Below are 14,380 nucleotides of genomic sequence, written 5' to 3'. Positions count from 1 at the left end.
GTCAAGCTCTTAACTTGACATAGAAGGGCAAATTAACCGACTAGTCGGTAATCGAATTGAGTAGCTCAACCTTATTATATTTCAGAACAATTTAAATATATTTTTAATAATAAAAAAATTATTTATTCTTTAAAACACTAGTCACTAAGACTAAAAAAGATTTACAATGTATAATATATATTAAAGAGCATAATTCTATATCCTCATGTAATATCTTCTTGCTTATTAAATGATACAAGAATTGAATGTATTTTATAATTTTCAAATTATTAAATATAACTTTTTTATTGAATACTAGTTAAATATTATTTCACTCAATTTATTAGTATTATTTAGCAGGATGGGTCTCTCATTGTGACCAGGAGCCCATGGAGTGGAAGCTTCCGCTTGACAACATCTTAGATTCTCTAGTCTTGCTTGTGCTCCGAAGTTTTTCCCTTTCGCTTTGGTTCTATTTTCATAAATAAATAAAAAAATGTTAAGAGGAATGATAATAGAATATAATAACTAATAATTAATGGCGCATGAATCTTGCATTCAGAATGAGGAGCGCGATTGACTGACCGAGAAACGATGACTGTTGGTGTTAGTATGTATTAGTTTGGAGAGAGAATTTGTGGGATTTGATTAAACTGGCAAAAGAATGCAGTTGTGAGTTGTGTAGCCAAATTATAGAATTAGAATCCCATGAGAGGCAATGATAAGAGAATGGTGTTATTATTGTTGTTGCACCTAAATTTAAAGTGACACTGGTCATGTTATTTTGCATAAAAAATCTTGTTCGCGTTACAGTTAACATGATAAGTGACTGCGGGACCATAGCCACCAACATGAACGGTTCAAATTGGTAGCAAAACTAGGTGCAGGGGCCAGAGGGTGTTCCATGCCGAACATGAATGAATGGAAGACGTCCCATCCAGCAAAACAGCTCACTCTACGACAAGCTTAGGAAGATGGAAGATTCCTTAGAACGACGTCGTCTTGGTGCTCAAAGAGCTGGATTCAACATAGTGGGTCAGAGCATGTAGCATACCCCCAATTCACCTATGACAGGAAAATTAAGGAGGGTGGATTTGGATTTGCAAATTGCAATTGCACGGAAGTGATAGACATGTAGAGAAACACATTGGATAACAAAATAAAAGCAAGCCAAGTTGCCTTCAGATAAAAGCTTTCCTCATCCACTAAATATTTTATGTCCCTATCTGAATCCGATTGACTATTTTCTCACACACACACATTCCGTGTGTTCCTGTATTTTTGTTTTTCACTTTTACATTCCCACATTCCATTCTAGATCTACATCATCATGCATTTGTTTAAGCTGAAGGAGGACTTTAATTTGGGTATAATATCCAGGTATCTCTCCCCTATAATTGCTATACACTTACAATTTCCATTGTTACTTGTTAGACTTAACTAGGCAAAAAAAGGACTATTGAAATTAATGATTGCAGTCAGGGTTGGGCTCAGTCACATTAATTAGGTATTCTGAAAGTAACTTACTTTGTTCTTCACGTGTTTGTGTTTTACAGACACGGTGGATACTTTTTCATTCTTTTATTTCACTTTGGTTCGGTGGTTGGGTGAATATGTCAAATTGTCAATTGGTTATAGATCAATATATTAGTATAGTTGTTTAGTTTTAGAAAGTATGATCATTAGAGTAATCAAAAAAAAAAAAAAAAGTACGATCATTCAATTGTAGCTCTTTTTAAGTTTTAATGCTTTTGTGGGATTTGAAACTGATTATCAATTAGTACTTCAGATTCTGATATTTTTTGTTGTCATTTGGATGGCATTCTGAAGCTGAACATTGTTGATTACTTCCCATTTACAAGGATTAACCTTTCCTTTTTTTTCTGTGCTTGCACAGACTTTTGTGTTTTTCGAATTAAATTTGACTAAAAGATCACAGATAGTAGCTTTTCTCTTTATCATGGCGAGAAGATCTCCTCCTCGGGTTAACCAAACGTACGAGACAGGTTGTACGTGGCGAATGTTAAGAATCTTCAATTTTCGTGAAGGTCATTCTGACAGAAGATTGGTTTCCAATAGGAGGCTGAATGCTCATGCTAATGGTAAGAGTTTTTTGTTTTTTATAGCTTAAACTTACTCTGGTAGAATTTTCATCCGGAAAGGTTGCGAGTTTCTTAGTCTTGGATGCATATTGCATTCAGTTTAAAGTCTAAAGTATATAAGCTACAATTTTAAAACGAAGATTTCTGGGCCAATGCCTCCATTTACCATGTTTTTACTTAAACCTGTTACACATTAAATCCATTTTAATTTTCTGAAGTTGAGGAAATTGTATGTAATCAATTTGGTCTCTATATAATTTGGAACTTACGAATTTTTTTTTCCAAACTGCAGGAGATGGAAACTCTAGAACTAGATCAGATGTGCTTGGCACAGTTGACGAGAAGCGCCTTCAAATTGGTGTAAGTTCTGATCAAGCACACTTTCTTTTCTAAGATTGATGTTACAACAGGAACCTTGCTTTTAAGATTCTTCTTAATGAAATTTATCACAATGCATGATGTTTTACCCTTTTTACACGGCCAAATATCCTATCTCTTCCTTCATCTGTTTACGTGTAGTCTAAGTTGCTCGTAGTATGCTTTGTATCTAATTAATTCATTAATTATGAATTGTACGTGTTATTTCAATTTAAACGTCAAAGAAGTTTGTTAACTATCTCTCTAATGTACAGAGAGGAAAGCATCTTCCTTGACATCTTATTTTGTCTTGATTCTTGACATAAGCCACTCTTTTCTTTTATCTTAGTTTTTCTCTCAATTCTTCCCACACTCAAATACATTGGTGTAGGAGTAGGACGTAGGATTTTGTGAAGTGAAGAAATCTTTTCAATTTTGTCTAATAACGTAGCACTTTAAATTTAAATCTTAAAAGACCTCAATTATTATTTGTACTGTGATGATGACCAGAAGAGAAACAACACTGAAACCCATCCAGTACTCCATCCTACATATAGATTTAAAAAATAATCACCTTCATCCTTGGTCTGAAAAACCAGTACCTTGTTTTAATGATCTAGTGACTAGTTTCATGAAAAATAAAATAACATACATGCATAATAAATCTAGAAGTTTTAATTAAGCTTTAAAATTGCCGCTTATTACAGGTAAGTTCCAGAAGAAGAAGAGATTATAGTTGTAAAAGTATCAGAGGCGTGGAGAATGAACAGGTAGCAGATTGGAGAGAAGAAGTAACAAAGATGATTGTTGATCAGAGATTTGTCAATAAAAATTACCAGGGAAAAGACGGGACAGGCTGTGAGCCTAATCAGTTCTTGGATGCTTTACAGATTTTACATTCAAACAAGGAGCTTTTCGTAAAACTTTTGCAAGATCCTAACTCTTGGTTAGTAAAACAGATTCATGACTTACAAAGTTCTCAAGTGAAAGAACCATGTCAGCAGGCAAGGCAAAAAAGGATGACTAGATTAAATAATCCTGAAGATAGTAATGCTACACAATGTGTAAAACCTTTTGAGTCCTTTGATAGATCTGATTTGAGGTCAAGTTATATGCCTCAGTCGTCGAACAGAATAGTAGTTTTGAAGCCTGGCACTGTTAATGTGGAAAATTTTGTGGAAACAAGCTTTACTAGCCCTCCCTGTTCGCCTGATAGCTCCAGTTCTAATGCACAAAACATTAGGCCTTCATATTTTCCCTTTAGTTGTATAAAGAGAAAGTTGAAGCATGTCATGAGAGTAAGGAGACAAGAACAGCAGTGGAGGACAGATGATGAAATGTCATGTAAATTTTCCTGCAGTTCCCAGGGCTTGGAAGATGGTAAAAAAGTAAAAGAATTGGAAATTGCTGAAAGAAATTCACCAATTAATGCCCATCCTAATACTGGAAATAGGTTGAATTCATATCCTGATACGAAGAAGAGGAACAATATTATCAAGTTGAAGGATTCTGAGTTCTGTATGGGGCTGGAAGCTGCTTCATTTGGTGAAAGTTGTAGTAAGAACACATACAATACTTCAGTTTGCCATTGTGAGGAAAATATATTGAACATACATATTGAAGGTAGGAAAGGTCCATCTCAGATGTTAAACTGTGGAAGTGACGAATGTGAACAATGCACAAACTCTCTAGCGAGATCAATTCCTCTTCCTGACTCTTTGTACTTGCCAAGCATGCATAGGTACTGCGAGCACAGTTCCATCACTGGAAGGATGAGAGATTATAGCAACTATCAAATGGTCCACAGAACCAGGTTGGGGGTTCCAAAAGAAGGAGAAATCAAGGATTCACCATTGACCATTGTTAATATACATACTGATAAGTTGCAACTTTTTGGTGAAGATACTGGTATCAGAAATAGTGCTCCTGGCGACAATCTATTTGCACATTATGATATTCCTAGAGGTATGCTCTGTGTAATAAATATTTGTCTCATCTATCATCTACGTAATCCATCAATTCTTTAGCAAGGTCTAAGAAACTTTGTAAAATATTGTTATAATAGATATACATGAGAGAATATATGGATATGTTTTCTGAACCAGATGGCAGATACACGGATAGCCCTACTCAGAACATCGACATGAATGATATAACCGGAGGAAGTGGATCCTTTCTGGTAAATAGTTTTTGGCATTTACTCTGAACTCTGAAGTGACATGGAGATCTATCTTTTACTTTTAACAAATATGGATTTGGCTACCTTTTAAAGTGAGGGACACTTTGCATGGAAAAGTCCAGAGTTGTGATTGTTAATTGTAAAATCAATGTAGTAGTTTTTTACAACTTTGTAGTTTATTATATTATAAAAGTACATGTATTTTATCACCATCTCAACTATTGATTTTCCAATTAACAGTGCTTTCACACTTCTCGTTGGTCAAAGTTATTCCTATCTTTTTTGCCTTTTTTATCCGTGATGTGAATAATGAAATTTAGTGTTGATTAGGATTTGCATCCAGAGATCCAGACTTTTCCTTTTTCACAAAATGTTATTTCATCCGGTCAAAGAACAGATGATTCTCTAAACATGGGAAACAAAGTTGCACTCACCAGGGCTGAATCTGTTGTTGAGCAATTTATTAAGGATGATGTTACCTACCGACAAATCACCACCTTTCAACCAGGTATGGTTTTAAACCTGGACATATTCGACTTTGTTTTTCATGTTCACTCTATTGTCAGGCCAAGTTGACCGTTTCACACTTCCACAGATGAGTCACCAGTTCAAGTAAAGCAAGACAAATTTGAAGAGAACCATTTTGAAGACCTTATAAGATTCTCTTTAAATCCAATGAACAATTTAACCTCCTCTAAGGACATCTTACACTATGCAAGAGAAATTCTGCATGCTCTCAACTACAAATGGGATGAACTTACTCTGAAGAGATCATGTGACAAATTGCTGGATCCATCCACCTTTGTTGAACTGAAGGAACTAACTAGCCAACTTTCTGGTGGTAGAATCTTGCATGACTGCGTCATTGAAATTTCCATGCAGGTACATCAGAACTGTGGATTACCACCTCATGTTTCAACAAAAAATCCAAACTTCCAAGCATATGTTGTGAAGAAACATCTGGCTAAAGAGATTACAGAACTAGTTAAGTTGCACTTTCACCCTCGTCCATCGCCTTTAACGTTAGAACAACTTGTTGAAAAGGACTTAGCAAGACGTGGTTCATGGCTAAATATCCAAGTTGATACAGAAGATATTGCAATAGAGGTGGAGAGAGATGTTCTTGAAAAACTGGTATTGGAAATTGCATCTGAGATGGAGGATGTCAGAAACTGGACACATTGCAATGAAGCTATGTCTACTTACTCGTGGGATGATAAAGCACTTTGGAAAGATTATCAAGCTACCATTTTTTGAATTAATCATAAATTTGGTCCAGGTATTATGCTTCCTAAATTACACTTGTATCAGTGCAACATGATTTTTTATACATAACAATATGAAATTTCATTTTCTCATTATTTTATTTATTTTAGACTTTTTTTTTGTGGGCAATGACAATAATAAAGTTTGAATTTGAATTCTTATGCAAACTAACCAAATTCTCCGTTTCTATGCCTACGTAATAGGTTTTATTTTAGAATCTTTAGACTTTTGATGTCATGACATTATTTTTTGTTTTTTAATATGCAGTCCAAGTATTCTATAGTTGATGCCTTTACTTGCATCTCCTTTTAATTATTATTTTTTATTCAAAACATGTCTTCATGTCCGGTAACAGTTTGTGAATTGTTGATTTTGAGTGTTTACAAGTTTTTATATATTAATAATTGTCTAAAACTTTTAAAAAGCAAAAGACATGAGAATTGCATACATGAAATTAGGCCTAGTAAATATAGTGCAGTGCATATCCTTCAATCTCCCCTCCACTACATGCCCAATAATAGCCCCGTGGACTTAATACTTTTTCTCTTTAATGATTTTCACAAATTCAATACAATTTCAAAATTGAGCTTATATGAAATCTATTTTTAAAAGCGACCATTTTTTGTGAGATTGTTCTTATCAAAACATGGGTTAGAGACTCTCACTAATGTATTCAGCAAAAAAAAATAAAAAAAGACTCACCAATGTTTAGTTTTTATCCACTAGATGAAAATTTTAATTCGATTATGAATTTATTTAAACGATTATCTAGATCAAATTTATCAAATCCCCTTCTACCTCTTCCTCTTCTCAATTATCTCATTTCAAATTAAAGGTTAGTACTAAATTACAAAAGATTGTCAATTTTGCTACCCGACAATTATCGAGAATAAATTGTTACTATAAAATAATAAAGTTGTACACCGTGCAAATAAATCCTTAAAGAAAGTACGAGTATCTCGCGTCTCAGATTTTTTGTCATCAATCCAATTACATTGTTCATGATCTTCGACTTCAAAAACTATAATATTAATAAAATTGATTCATGGGGGGGGGGGGGGGGGGATCATAATAATTTTGGTTATGATCCACTCAACTCCTACTTCAATCATAAGAATCATATTAATTCCACTAGAAATTCCCCCTCCCATAACTTCCCTCCAAGCCATAGGGCACGCAAGGAAGAAGACATGAAAGCCAAATAAGAAAATAGCCAGTGCCTTAGCGCATATACAACTTCAAAGTACCTCGCTACTTTTGTGAAGTAAAACCCATAAAATGTGATACTATTCCCATTCAATTGTTGATGGTGGCTTTGACGTAATATCTTGCACAACACGGTTTACACCACGGACACCATTACAGATCTTTCGGGAAACATCGTCAAGGAACTTGTGCTCAAAGTAGTACCTGGAATTTATTTCAAAATGTAGTTACCAGAGTGCAGCAAAAGATGATAAGCAACAGTTCTTATGGTTTAATTGGGAAAGACTATTTGAAGCCAATAGAATAATTTAAAAGCATTTGTATCACAAGTAAAATATAAATGTCCTGAAACTAATGTAATATCCGTAGTATTTAATTAAGATAAGGTGACACCACTTTATCTGAAATATTTCAAAATTTTCTTATGTATTTAGGTATGGTTTATGACAAATACAATGAGTTATTTTTATAGTTACATTTTTGGGAAGGACAGAAATTGTAGTAAAAGCGATAAGATGTGGATCTCAGACATATGAATGGGGATACACCAAAACTCACAAAAGAAAAAAGAAGGAAGTGAGTTAGAAAAATAGAGAAGAAACTTGCGCAAAAAAAGAAGTAAAAGTCCCAAGCAGGTGTAGAAGTTCTTATACTCTGTTACAAGCACCTATATTGACACCTTCCCCTGTATCAAATAGACATGCTACATCAAAAAAGAAAAGCAGAATATCTTGCAATGTAATAGAAACCACATTACATGCTTATCAAACTTTATTTGCTCCATTCTATAGATTACTAGAACCATGGTCGACCTACTATTGGTAATTCGGTACCATCAAAAGAAAAAGAAAACAAAATATGGTAATGCAGCAGCAGCAGCACAACATAACCAAATATGATTTTCACAATTATATTCTGCAAATGGAGCACATTCAGCAGTAATAAGGAAAAAATGAAAAACATTATTAGGTAGCATAACCAAACATACTACAGTTGAAATCTTACCAGTCAGCAGTCATTCCATCTTGACTTGTAACAGCTCTGAGAGCAACAACATGGGAGTGTGTTCTTTGATCACCTTGAACTCCAACCGATCGAACAGGCAAGAAAACTGCAAAAGCTTGCCATATTGAATCATAGAGCCCAGCATCCTTGATTGACTGAATGAAAATTTCATCAACCTGGAAAAAACAATTGTTAGACATAAATACTAAAGGGTAATCATCAATCAGCACTACAGACATACAAAAGCACAAAAGAGCCATGTACCAGTCGGAGAATATCTAAAGCATTTCCTTCAGTCACATCACCCAGGACTCTCACTGCAAGACCAGGCCCTGGGAATGGGTGACGTTTTAGAAAGGCCACAGGAACATCCAAGATCCTCCCTAATTGACGAACCTACACAAACGGCAACAAAAACAATGCATAACATAATCTGAGAATCCAAGCACATTTAAACAAGCCAATATAGATTAAAAGCAAAACCTCATCCTTGAACAGAAGCTTAAGTGGTTCAATAAGCTTCAACTTCATATCTTTTGGAAGGCCTCCAACATTATGATGACTCTTAATGGTATGGGAATGGGTTCTCCCGGTCCCAGGTGGAGGACAAGATTCAATCACATCAGGATACAACGTCCCCTGAACCAAATAAGAAGGCTTCTTCCCCAGCTTCCCCTCAAGCTCCTGAGCAAAAGCATCAAAAATACAAATAAACTCCTTCCCAATAATCTTCCTCTTAGTCTCTGGATCCACGACACCTTTCAACTTGGTAAGAAACTGACCCACGGCATCAACACACACAACCGGCAAATGAAGATCCTTCTCAAAAGTCTCCATCACCCGCTCCCTCTCCTTATACCTAAGCAACCCATTATCCACAAACACACAATGAAGCCTATCCCCAATAGCCTTATGCACGAGAGTAGCAGCAACAGTGGAATCCACACCACCAGACAAAGCACAAATCACATGCTCATCAGGCCCCACCGTTTCTTTAATCACCTTTATCTCCTCCTCCATCACATCCTCCATCTTCCACCCTGCTCCCACACCACAAACATCAAACAGAAAACGCTGCAGTGTCTCCATTCCTTCCTCCGAATGCGTCACCTACACAAAACAACAAGCAACATTAATCCCAAACATACAGCACATAAAATTAAATAGGATAAAATATGCATTTGGTTCCTCAAAAACATCTCGAAATCCGGTTTTAGTTCTACAAAAGTTTAATAGATTTCTAGTTTCTATATTCACCAAAAAGTGGCATGATTTTAAAATCGTAATAAATTAAAACCAAATTTCGAACCGCTGAATAGTGATATCAAGACCAAGTCCTGAGTATGAAGTTGCACAAAATATTCTAAGAGAGAGAGCTCCAGTCATGCGCATGCAGCTGCATTTTTTATAATAAGCATGCATTTTGCATTAAATACTCAAGGAGTGGTCCAATCTAACTCAAACACAATTGCTTCTTAACCTATTGTAACTATCAAAATAACCGAATTTCGAGACATTTTGACTGACCAAAAACATATTTTATCCGATTAAAATTTGAAGTTTTAATAAAATTACCTCAGGGTGATACTGGAGGCCGTAGAGCTTGGCGGAGGGGTTTTCAATGGCGGCGACGGCGCCCTGGTCGCTGCGGGCGACGACATGGAATCCATCGGGTAGCGTGACGGCCTCGTCGCCGTGGCTCATCCAGACGACCTGTCGTTTACCGACTTTCTCGGGGCCGAAGAGCGCGGAGGGTTTGTCAGCGCAGATTTCCATGCGGCCATACTCCTGCTTGTCTCCGACGCGGACGTCGCCGCCGAGGCGCTGAACGAGGAGCTGGAGGCCGTAGCAGATGCCGAGGACGGTGACGCCATTGGAATGGGCCCACTGGAGGAAGCCGTCGGGGAAGGAGGGGGAGTCCGGGGTGTGGACGGAGTGGGGGCCCCCGGAGAGAATGACGACGGAGGGGTTGAGGTCGGTGATGGTTGAAAGAGAGGAGGTGCCGGAGATGCATAGGGAGAACACCGAGAGGCTGCGGATGCGGCGAGTGATGAGGTGGGTGTATTGGGAACCGTAATCGAGAATGAGAACCAGGTCCGATTTCACGTTTTTGGGGTCCATGAGTGAGTGCCAAGTGCTAGGGTTTATGGTGTTGACAGTGCTGATAGATATAGGTCAGGGTTTATGACCCGCAACAGTAATTTTGAACAATATTGAACTAAACGTGTCGCTTTAATTATTAATTACTGTCACTAACTGTGATTTCGGGGTCTTTAGCTTTGGCGGGAGCCCTTCCACTTTACCAATCTCTTCTAATCTAAACATTGCTACTACTACGTTGCTTATCTTTATCTTTATATATTATCCATTATCAATTTGATTTTAATTTCTAAACAATTAATTAATAATTATAAATTAACTACTTTTTGTGAAATTACAGATTGATTATTATTTAAAAAATTAAGATAAGTATTTGAAATTTTGAATAATTAGATTAATTATTATCAATATATATTAATATAAAGATAATTTTATAATTTTAAATGAACTAAAAATTATCTATAAAGATATATATTTGAAATTTCAAATAATTAAATTATTATTAATTATCATAAATTTAATTGTTTAGAATTTCAAATTAGATTGATAATAATTAATTTAATTATTCAAAATTTCAAATATTTATCATAATTATTTGATGATAATTAATTTATAAATATAAAAAATTGTGTAAAAATAGTTTATCTAAAAAATTTCCACTCAAATGTATAAGGATGTGCCTCTTATCATTTTGAATTTTTTTCATGTGATTTTTAATATAAAAATACATTTACTCTTTTAATTTCTTAATCAACATCCTTTTAATACTAGACCCTAATCATAATCCTTAAATATGTTATCCAATATTTAATCATCAAGTTTGTGTGTGCAAGCAAAAACCTTTGACGGGAGAAGTTAATTTTTAAAAAAAAGTTAAATATGTGATTAGAGATTTGATTTTTGATCAAGTCCATGTAGATGCAAATATATATATATATATATATATATATATATATATATATATATATATATATATATATATATATATATAAAAGTTTAACCTTTTAAATAAATTATAATATCTCGAGAAATTATTCTCTAGCTTTCACTTAAAAAGTATTTTTTTATAAGATTTAAATCAATTAGTTGAAAAGAGTGTGAGAATATTATAAACTTCTAATATCACGTGTTAATTTCGATCGATAAAAAAAAGTATCTTTCATTAAAAAACAATTTGTACACTTTAAAATGCATAAATTAAATTTAATTTACAAAAACTATGATTTTTTTTGTTTATTAATACTTGTCATTAAAGTTATACAAAAGTTCTTACAATTATTCTTAATTGCAAAATCTGATGGCATTTGATGTATTTGTGTTGATATGATCACAACTGCCTTAGAATTATTCTTTTAAAAATAGAAGGTTTTTTTCCTATATGTTTTTTTTCAAGTAAATAGTTCTAGTATTCAATTTAAGTCAGACAAGTAGACTATGGGTGGGCTAATTTAACGAGTTGCTAGGAGCCTTAGTCTCATTGTTGATGGTTCATGCTAAGAGGGTGACACTTTTTTTATTTCAAAAATGTCATTATCATCTAATTATGATTTTGTTGTATAATCACTTATAAAATTCACAATGTCATGTTTTCCTTGCAGGGGTGTAAACAAAATATAAAATGAAAATATGTTTCTACTTTAGATTTTGTTCCCAAAAATCGTACAAAATTTTATGTTTTTGTTGCGTAAATTTTTTCATCTCCTTTTATAAAAGAAAATATGTTTCCATTAGGTGTTTTTTTAAACAAAAAATTAGTTGTAAAAACAAGTTACATTTTTTACTTGAATTAATTCTCAAACAAATTATATTAATCACAATACGTAACCTTTTTTAACAATAATCAAATTAATTGTTACATTTGTATTAATTTAAATTTAAATTAATGATAACATAAATTACTATTTTCAATTGTAATCAAATTAATATCATGAATTCATTTCATTACTATTAATAAAAGTAATTCTTAGAATAATTAATTTGATTAATAACTTGTATCCAATTAATTTAATTTTAATTAAAAAAATACCAAGTATTATTAAAAATGGTAAATTATATCACGGTTAATTTGATTACTTTAAAAATTATAACTTACATTTATAATTAAATAAAAATCATTAAAAAAGTCACATAATAAAAATACAATTTGGTCTTCTCTTTATCAAGATGCACAACAAAAGCGAATTTTTGTTATGTATTTTTTAAAACAAAGAAATACACAACGAAAACATAATTTCTTGGGTGGTTCGTCTCAACAAAGTTCACAACAAAATATTGTTTTCATTATGTACTTATTTTTTTTTTTTAAAAAAAATACATAGTAAAAACACGATTTTTGTTATGTATCTTAACAAATATCGCAACAAAATCATATTTTTGTTTATGTATTTAATACGAGATGAGAAGAAGGAAGTACGGTTAAGAGAAAGGGAGAAGAAGGATGGTGTGGTGTTTGAATAGAGAAATAAAATATTTTTTTTACAATAATTTTAAAGTTTTGAAGTAGGGACCAACATCAACTTCGACTCATCATTTATTTTAAGCTAAATTCTGGATTGACAACCAATTTTAGGGTCATTTTTTCTTTTATTGACAAATATTAATTGCTATTGTTAATTTTTGTTAGCACTAAAGATCGAACTCACCACCTTTTTCTCTTTTTCTTAACCGTCCAACTAATCTTATATCTCCTAACCTAACCTCCTAGTTAGAGTTGGATATGCGGGTAAGCTCGTTCTGTGAAGCCCGCAACCTCAAAACCCGTAACTCGTGAAGCCTGCATTCTTAATAGTCTCATTTTTTTTAGCCTGCATCCGTCCCACATAGTCTACAGACATATTGGGTCAGCCCGCATTTGACAAAAAAAAATTAAAAATAGAAAAGTAGATTTTAAAATGTAAAATTTGGCCCATTTCAAATAAATTTAAAATCTAACTATGAATTGTCTAATAAGAAAAATTATTTGCCCAAAATGATACCATAATTTGCATCTTAAGCTACCTAAAAAATATTTTTTTACATCATGTCTATTTAATCTATAATTATATTTTAAATCAAAATATCATATCACCCAGTCACCAATCATTTAACCATATAAAAAGCATTTATATTTTATATTTTTTAACTTTGTGTTGCACTCCTTATTTATTAGTATTTTATTTTCTATATTAAAATATAAAACCCATGGGCCTACAAAGCCCATAGGTAAAACTTGTTCAAACCACGGATTAAGCAAGATGGGCTTAAAAATATGCAATTTAAACGAGTTCAGAATATCAAGGCCCATATACTATGTGGGTTATGGGTTTCATGGGTGACCCACATACCCAAGCACATTTGTTCAACTCTATTCCCAGTTTACTTTACAAGTAATTCTTTTAGTTTAAAATAAAGTCATTCATTTTGCTTATAACACTTTTTAATATTAAATTAGTATTCTGATTCTCTAATTTATTATTTTGGGTTCAATTTAATCCTCTATTTTTTAAATCGATTCAATTTAATCCTTAAATCTAAATAGTAAGAAATCATACGTGATTCAAAATCACCACAAAGTGATTTTAAACCGCCACAAAATACATATATTTTTTTAAAAAATTTGATTTTAAAAATTAGAGAATCAAATTGAGCAAAAAATAAATAAATAGAGGGTCAAATTGAATCAATTTTAAAAATTAGAAGATTAAATTAAACTTAAATAATAAATTAAAGAACCAAAATATTAATTTAACATTTTTTTATTATTAATAACAACAAAAGACTAAATAAAGTTAATCAATTACAAAATTTGAAATGATGTCCACAATTAATATTCGCGTGAGTAAGAGTCAACTTGTCCTTTTAACGGTCCCACTTGAGATTAATTTAGACAAATTTGATTTAATTTTGTTTTTCAAGAATAAATTTGACTTCTATTTAAGGTCATTTTAACCCGATCCAATGTCTTCATTTTTTTAAAGACTAAGTTATTTGAATAATTATATATTATTAATATTAGTTTTATTTGATGGATAATAATTTGTATATAAATGATATTATTTATATTAAAATGTATATTGTTAAATATAACTTCATTTAATTTTTTTATTTTGTAATTTAACTATACATAATATTAAGATTGATATATTATGATAATACATCTGGTTGATCCAATCTTGTCATTGATTAATCAAGTTAATTTTGATAGGTT

General features: G+C 32.7%; 2 protein-coding genes across 2 annotated transcripts; one reads left to right on the top strand and one right to left on the bottom strand.

The window, feature by feature from the left end:
* Positions 1 to 546: 546 nt before the first annotated feature.
* On the top strand, positions 547 to 6,070 carry LOC114422847. Its single transcript, XM_028389389.1, has 7 exons — positions 547 to 1,359; positions 1,877 to 2,081; positions 2,374 to 2,441; positions 3,146 to 4,403; positions 4,544 to 4,617; positions 4,948 to 5,125; positions 5,213 to 6,070. Exons 2-7 carry the CDS (start codon positions 1,940 to 1,942, stop codon positions 5,872 to 5,874), a joined length of 2,382 nt encoding a protein of 793 aa, XP_028245190.1. The 5' UTR covers positions 547 to 1,359; positions 1,877 to 1,939; the 3' UTR covers positions 5,875 to 6,070.
* Positions 6,071 to 6,815: 745 nt separating this feature from the next.
* On the bottom strand, positions 6,816 to 10,285 carry LOC114421019 (GMP synthase [glutamine-hydrolyzing]-like). Its single transcript, XM_028386768.1, has 5 exons — positions 9,670 to 10,285; positions 8,578 to 9,204; positions 8,359 to 8,490; positions 8,095 to 8,270; positions 6,816 to 7,293 (listed from the first exon to the last, which is right to left on the bottom strand). Exons 1-5 carry the CDS (start codon positions 10,213 to 10,215, stop codon positions 7,170 to 7,172), a joined length of 1,605 nt encoding a protein of 534 aa, XP_028242569.1. The 5' UTR covers positions 10,216 to 10,285; the 3' UTR covers positions 6,816 to 7,169.
* Between the last annotated feature and the right edge of the window lie 4,095 nt (positions 10,286 to 14,380).

Source organism: Glycine soja, chromosome 8 (genome assembly GCF_004193775.1).
Source record: "Glycine soja cultivar W05 chromosome 8, ASM419377v2, whole genome shotgun sequence".
NCBI lineage: Eukaryota > Viridiplantae > Streptophyta > Magnoliopsida > Fabales > Fabaceae > Glycine > Glycine soja.
This window is presented reverse-complemented; position numbering and strand designations above follow the sequence as displayed.

Coding starts and splice junctions, on each gene's coding strand:
- LOC114422847 (XM_028389389.1), top strand. CDS start 1,940: ATGGCGAGAAGATCTCCTCCTCGGGTTAACCAAACGTACGAGACAGGT. Junction 2,082..2,373: donor GCTGAATGCTCATGCTAATG/GTAAGAGTTTTT, acceptor TCCAAACTGCAG/GAGATGGAAACTCTAGAACT. Junction 4,404..4,543: donor ACATTATGATATTCCTAGAG/GTATGCTCTGTG, acceptor TTTCTGAACCAG/ATGGCAGATACACGGATAGC.
- LOC114421019 (XM_028386768.1), bottom strand. CDS start 10,215: ATGGACCCCAAAAACGTGAAATCGGACCTGGTTCTCATTCTCGATTAC. Junction 8,491..8,577: donor AGCTTCTGTTCAAGGATGAG/GTTTTGCTTTTA, acceptor CCGTTTGTGTAG/GTTCGTCAATTAGGGAGGAT. Junction 7,294..8,094: donor GATGGAATGACTGCTGACTG/GTAAGATTTCAA, acceptor AATAAATTCCAG/GTACTACTTTGAGCACAAGT.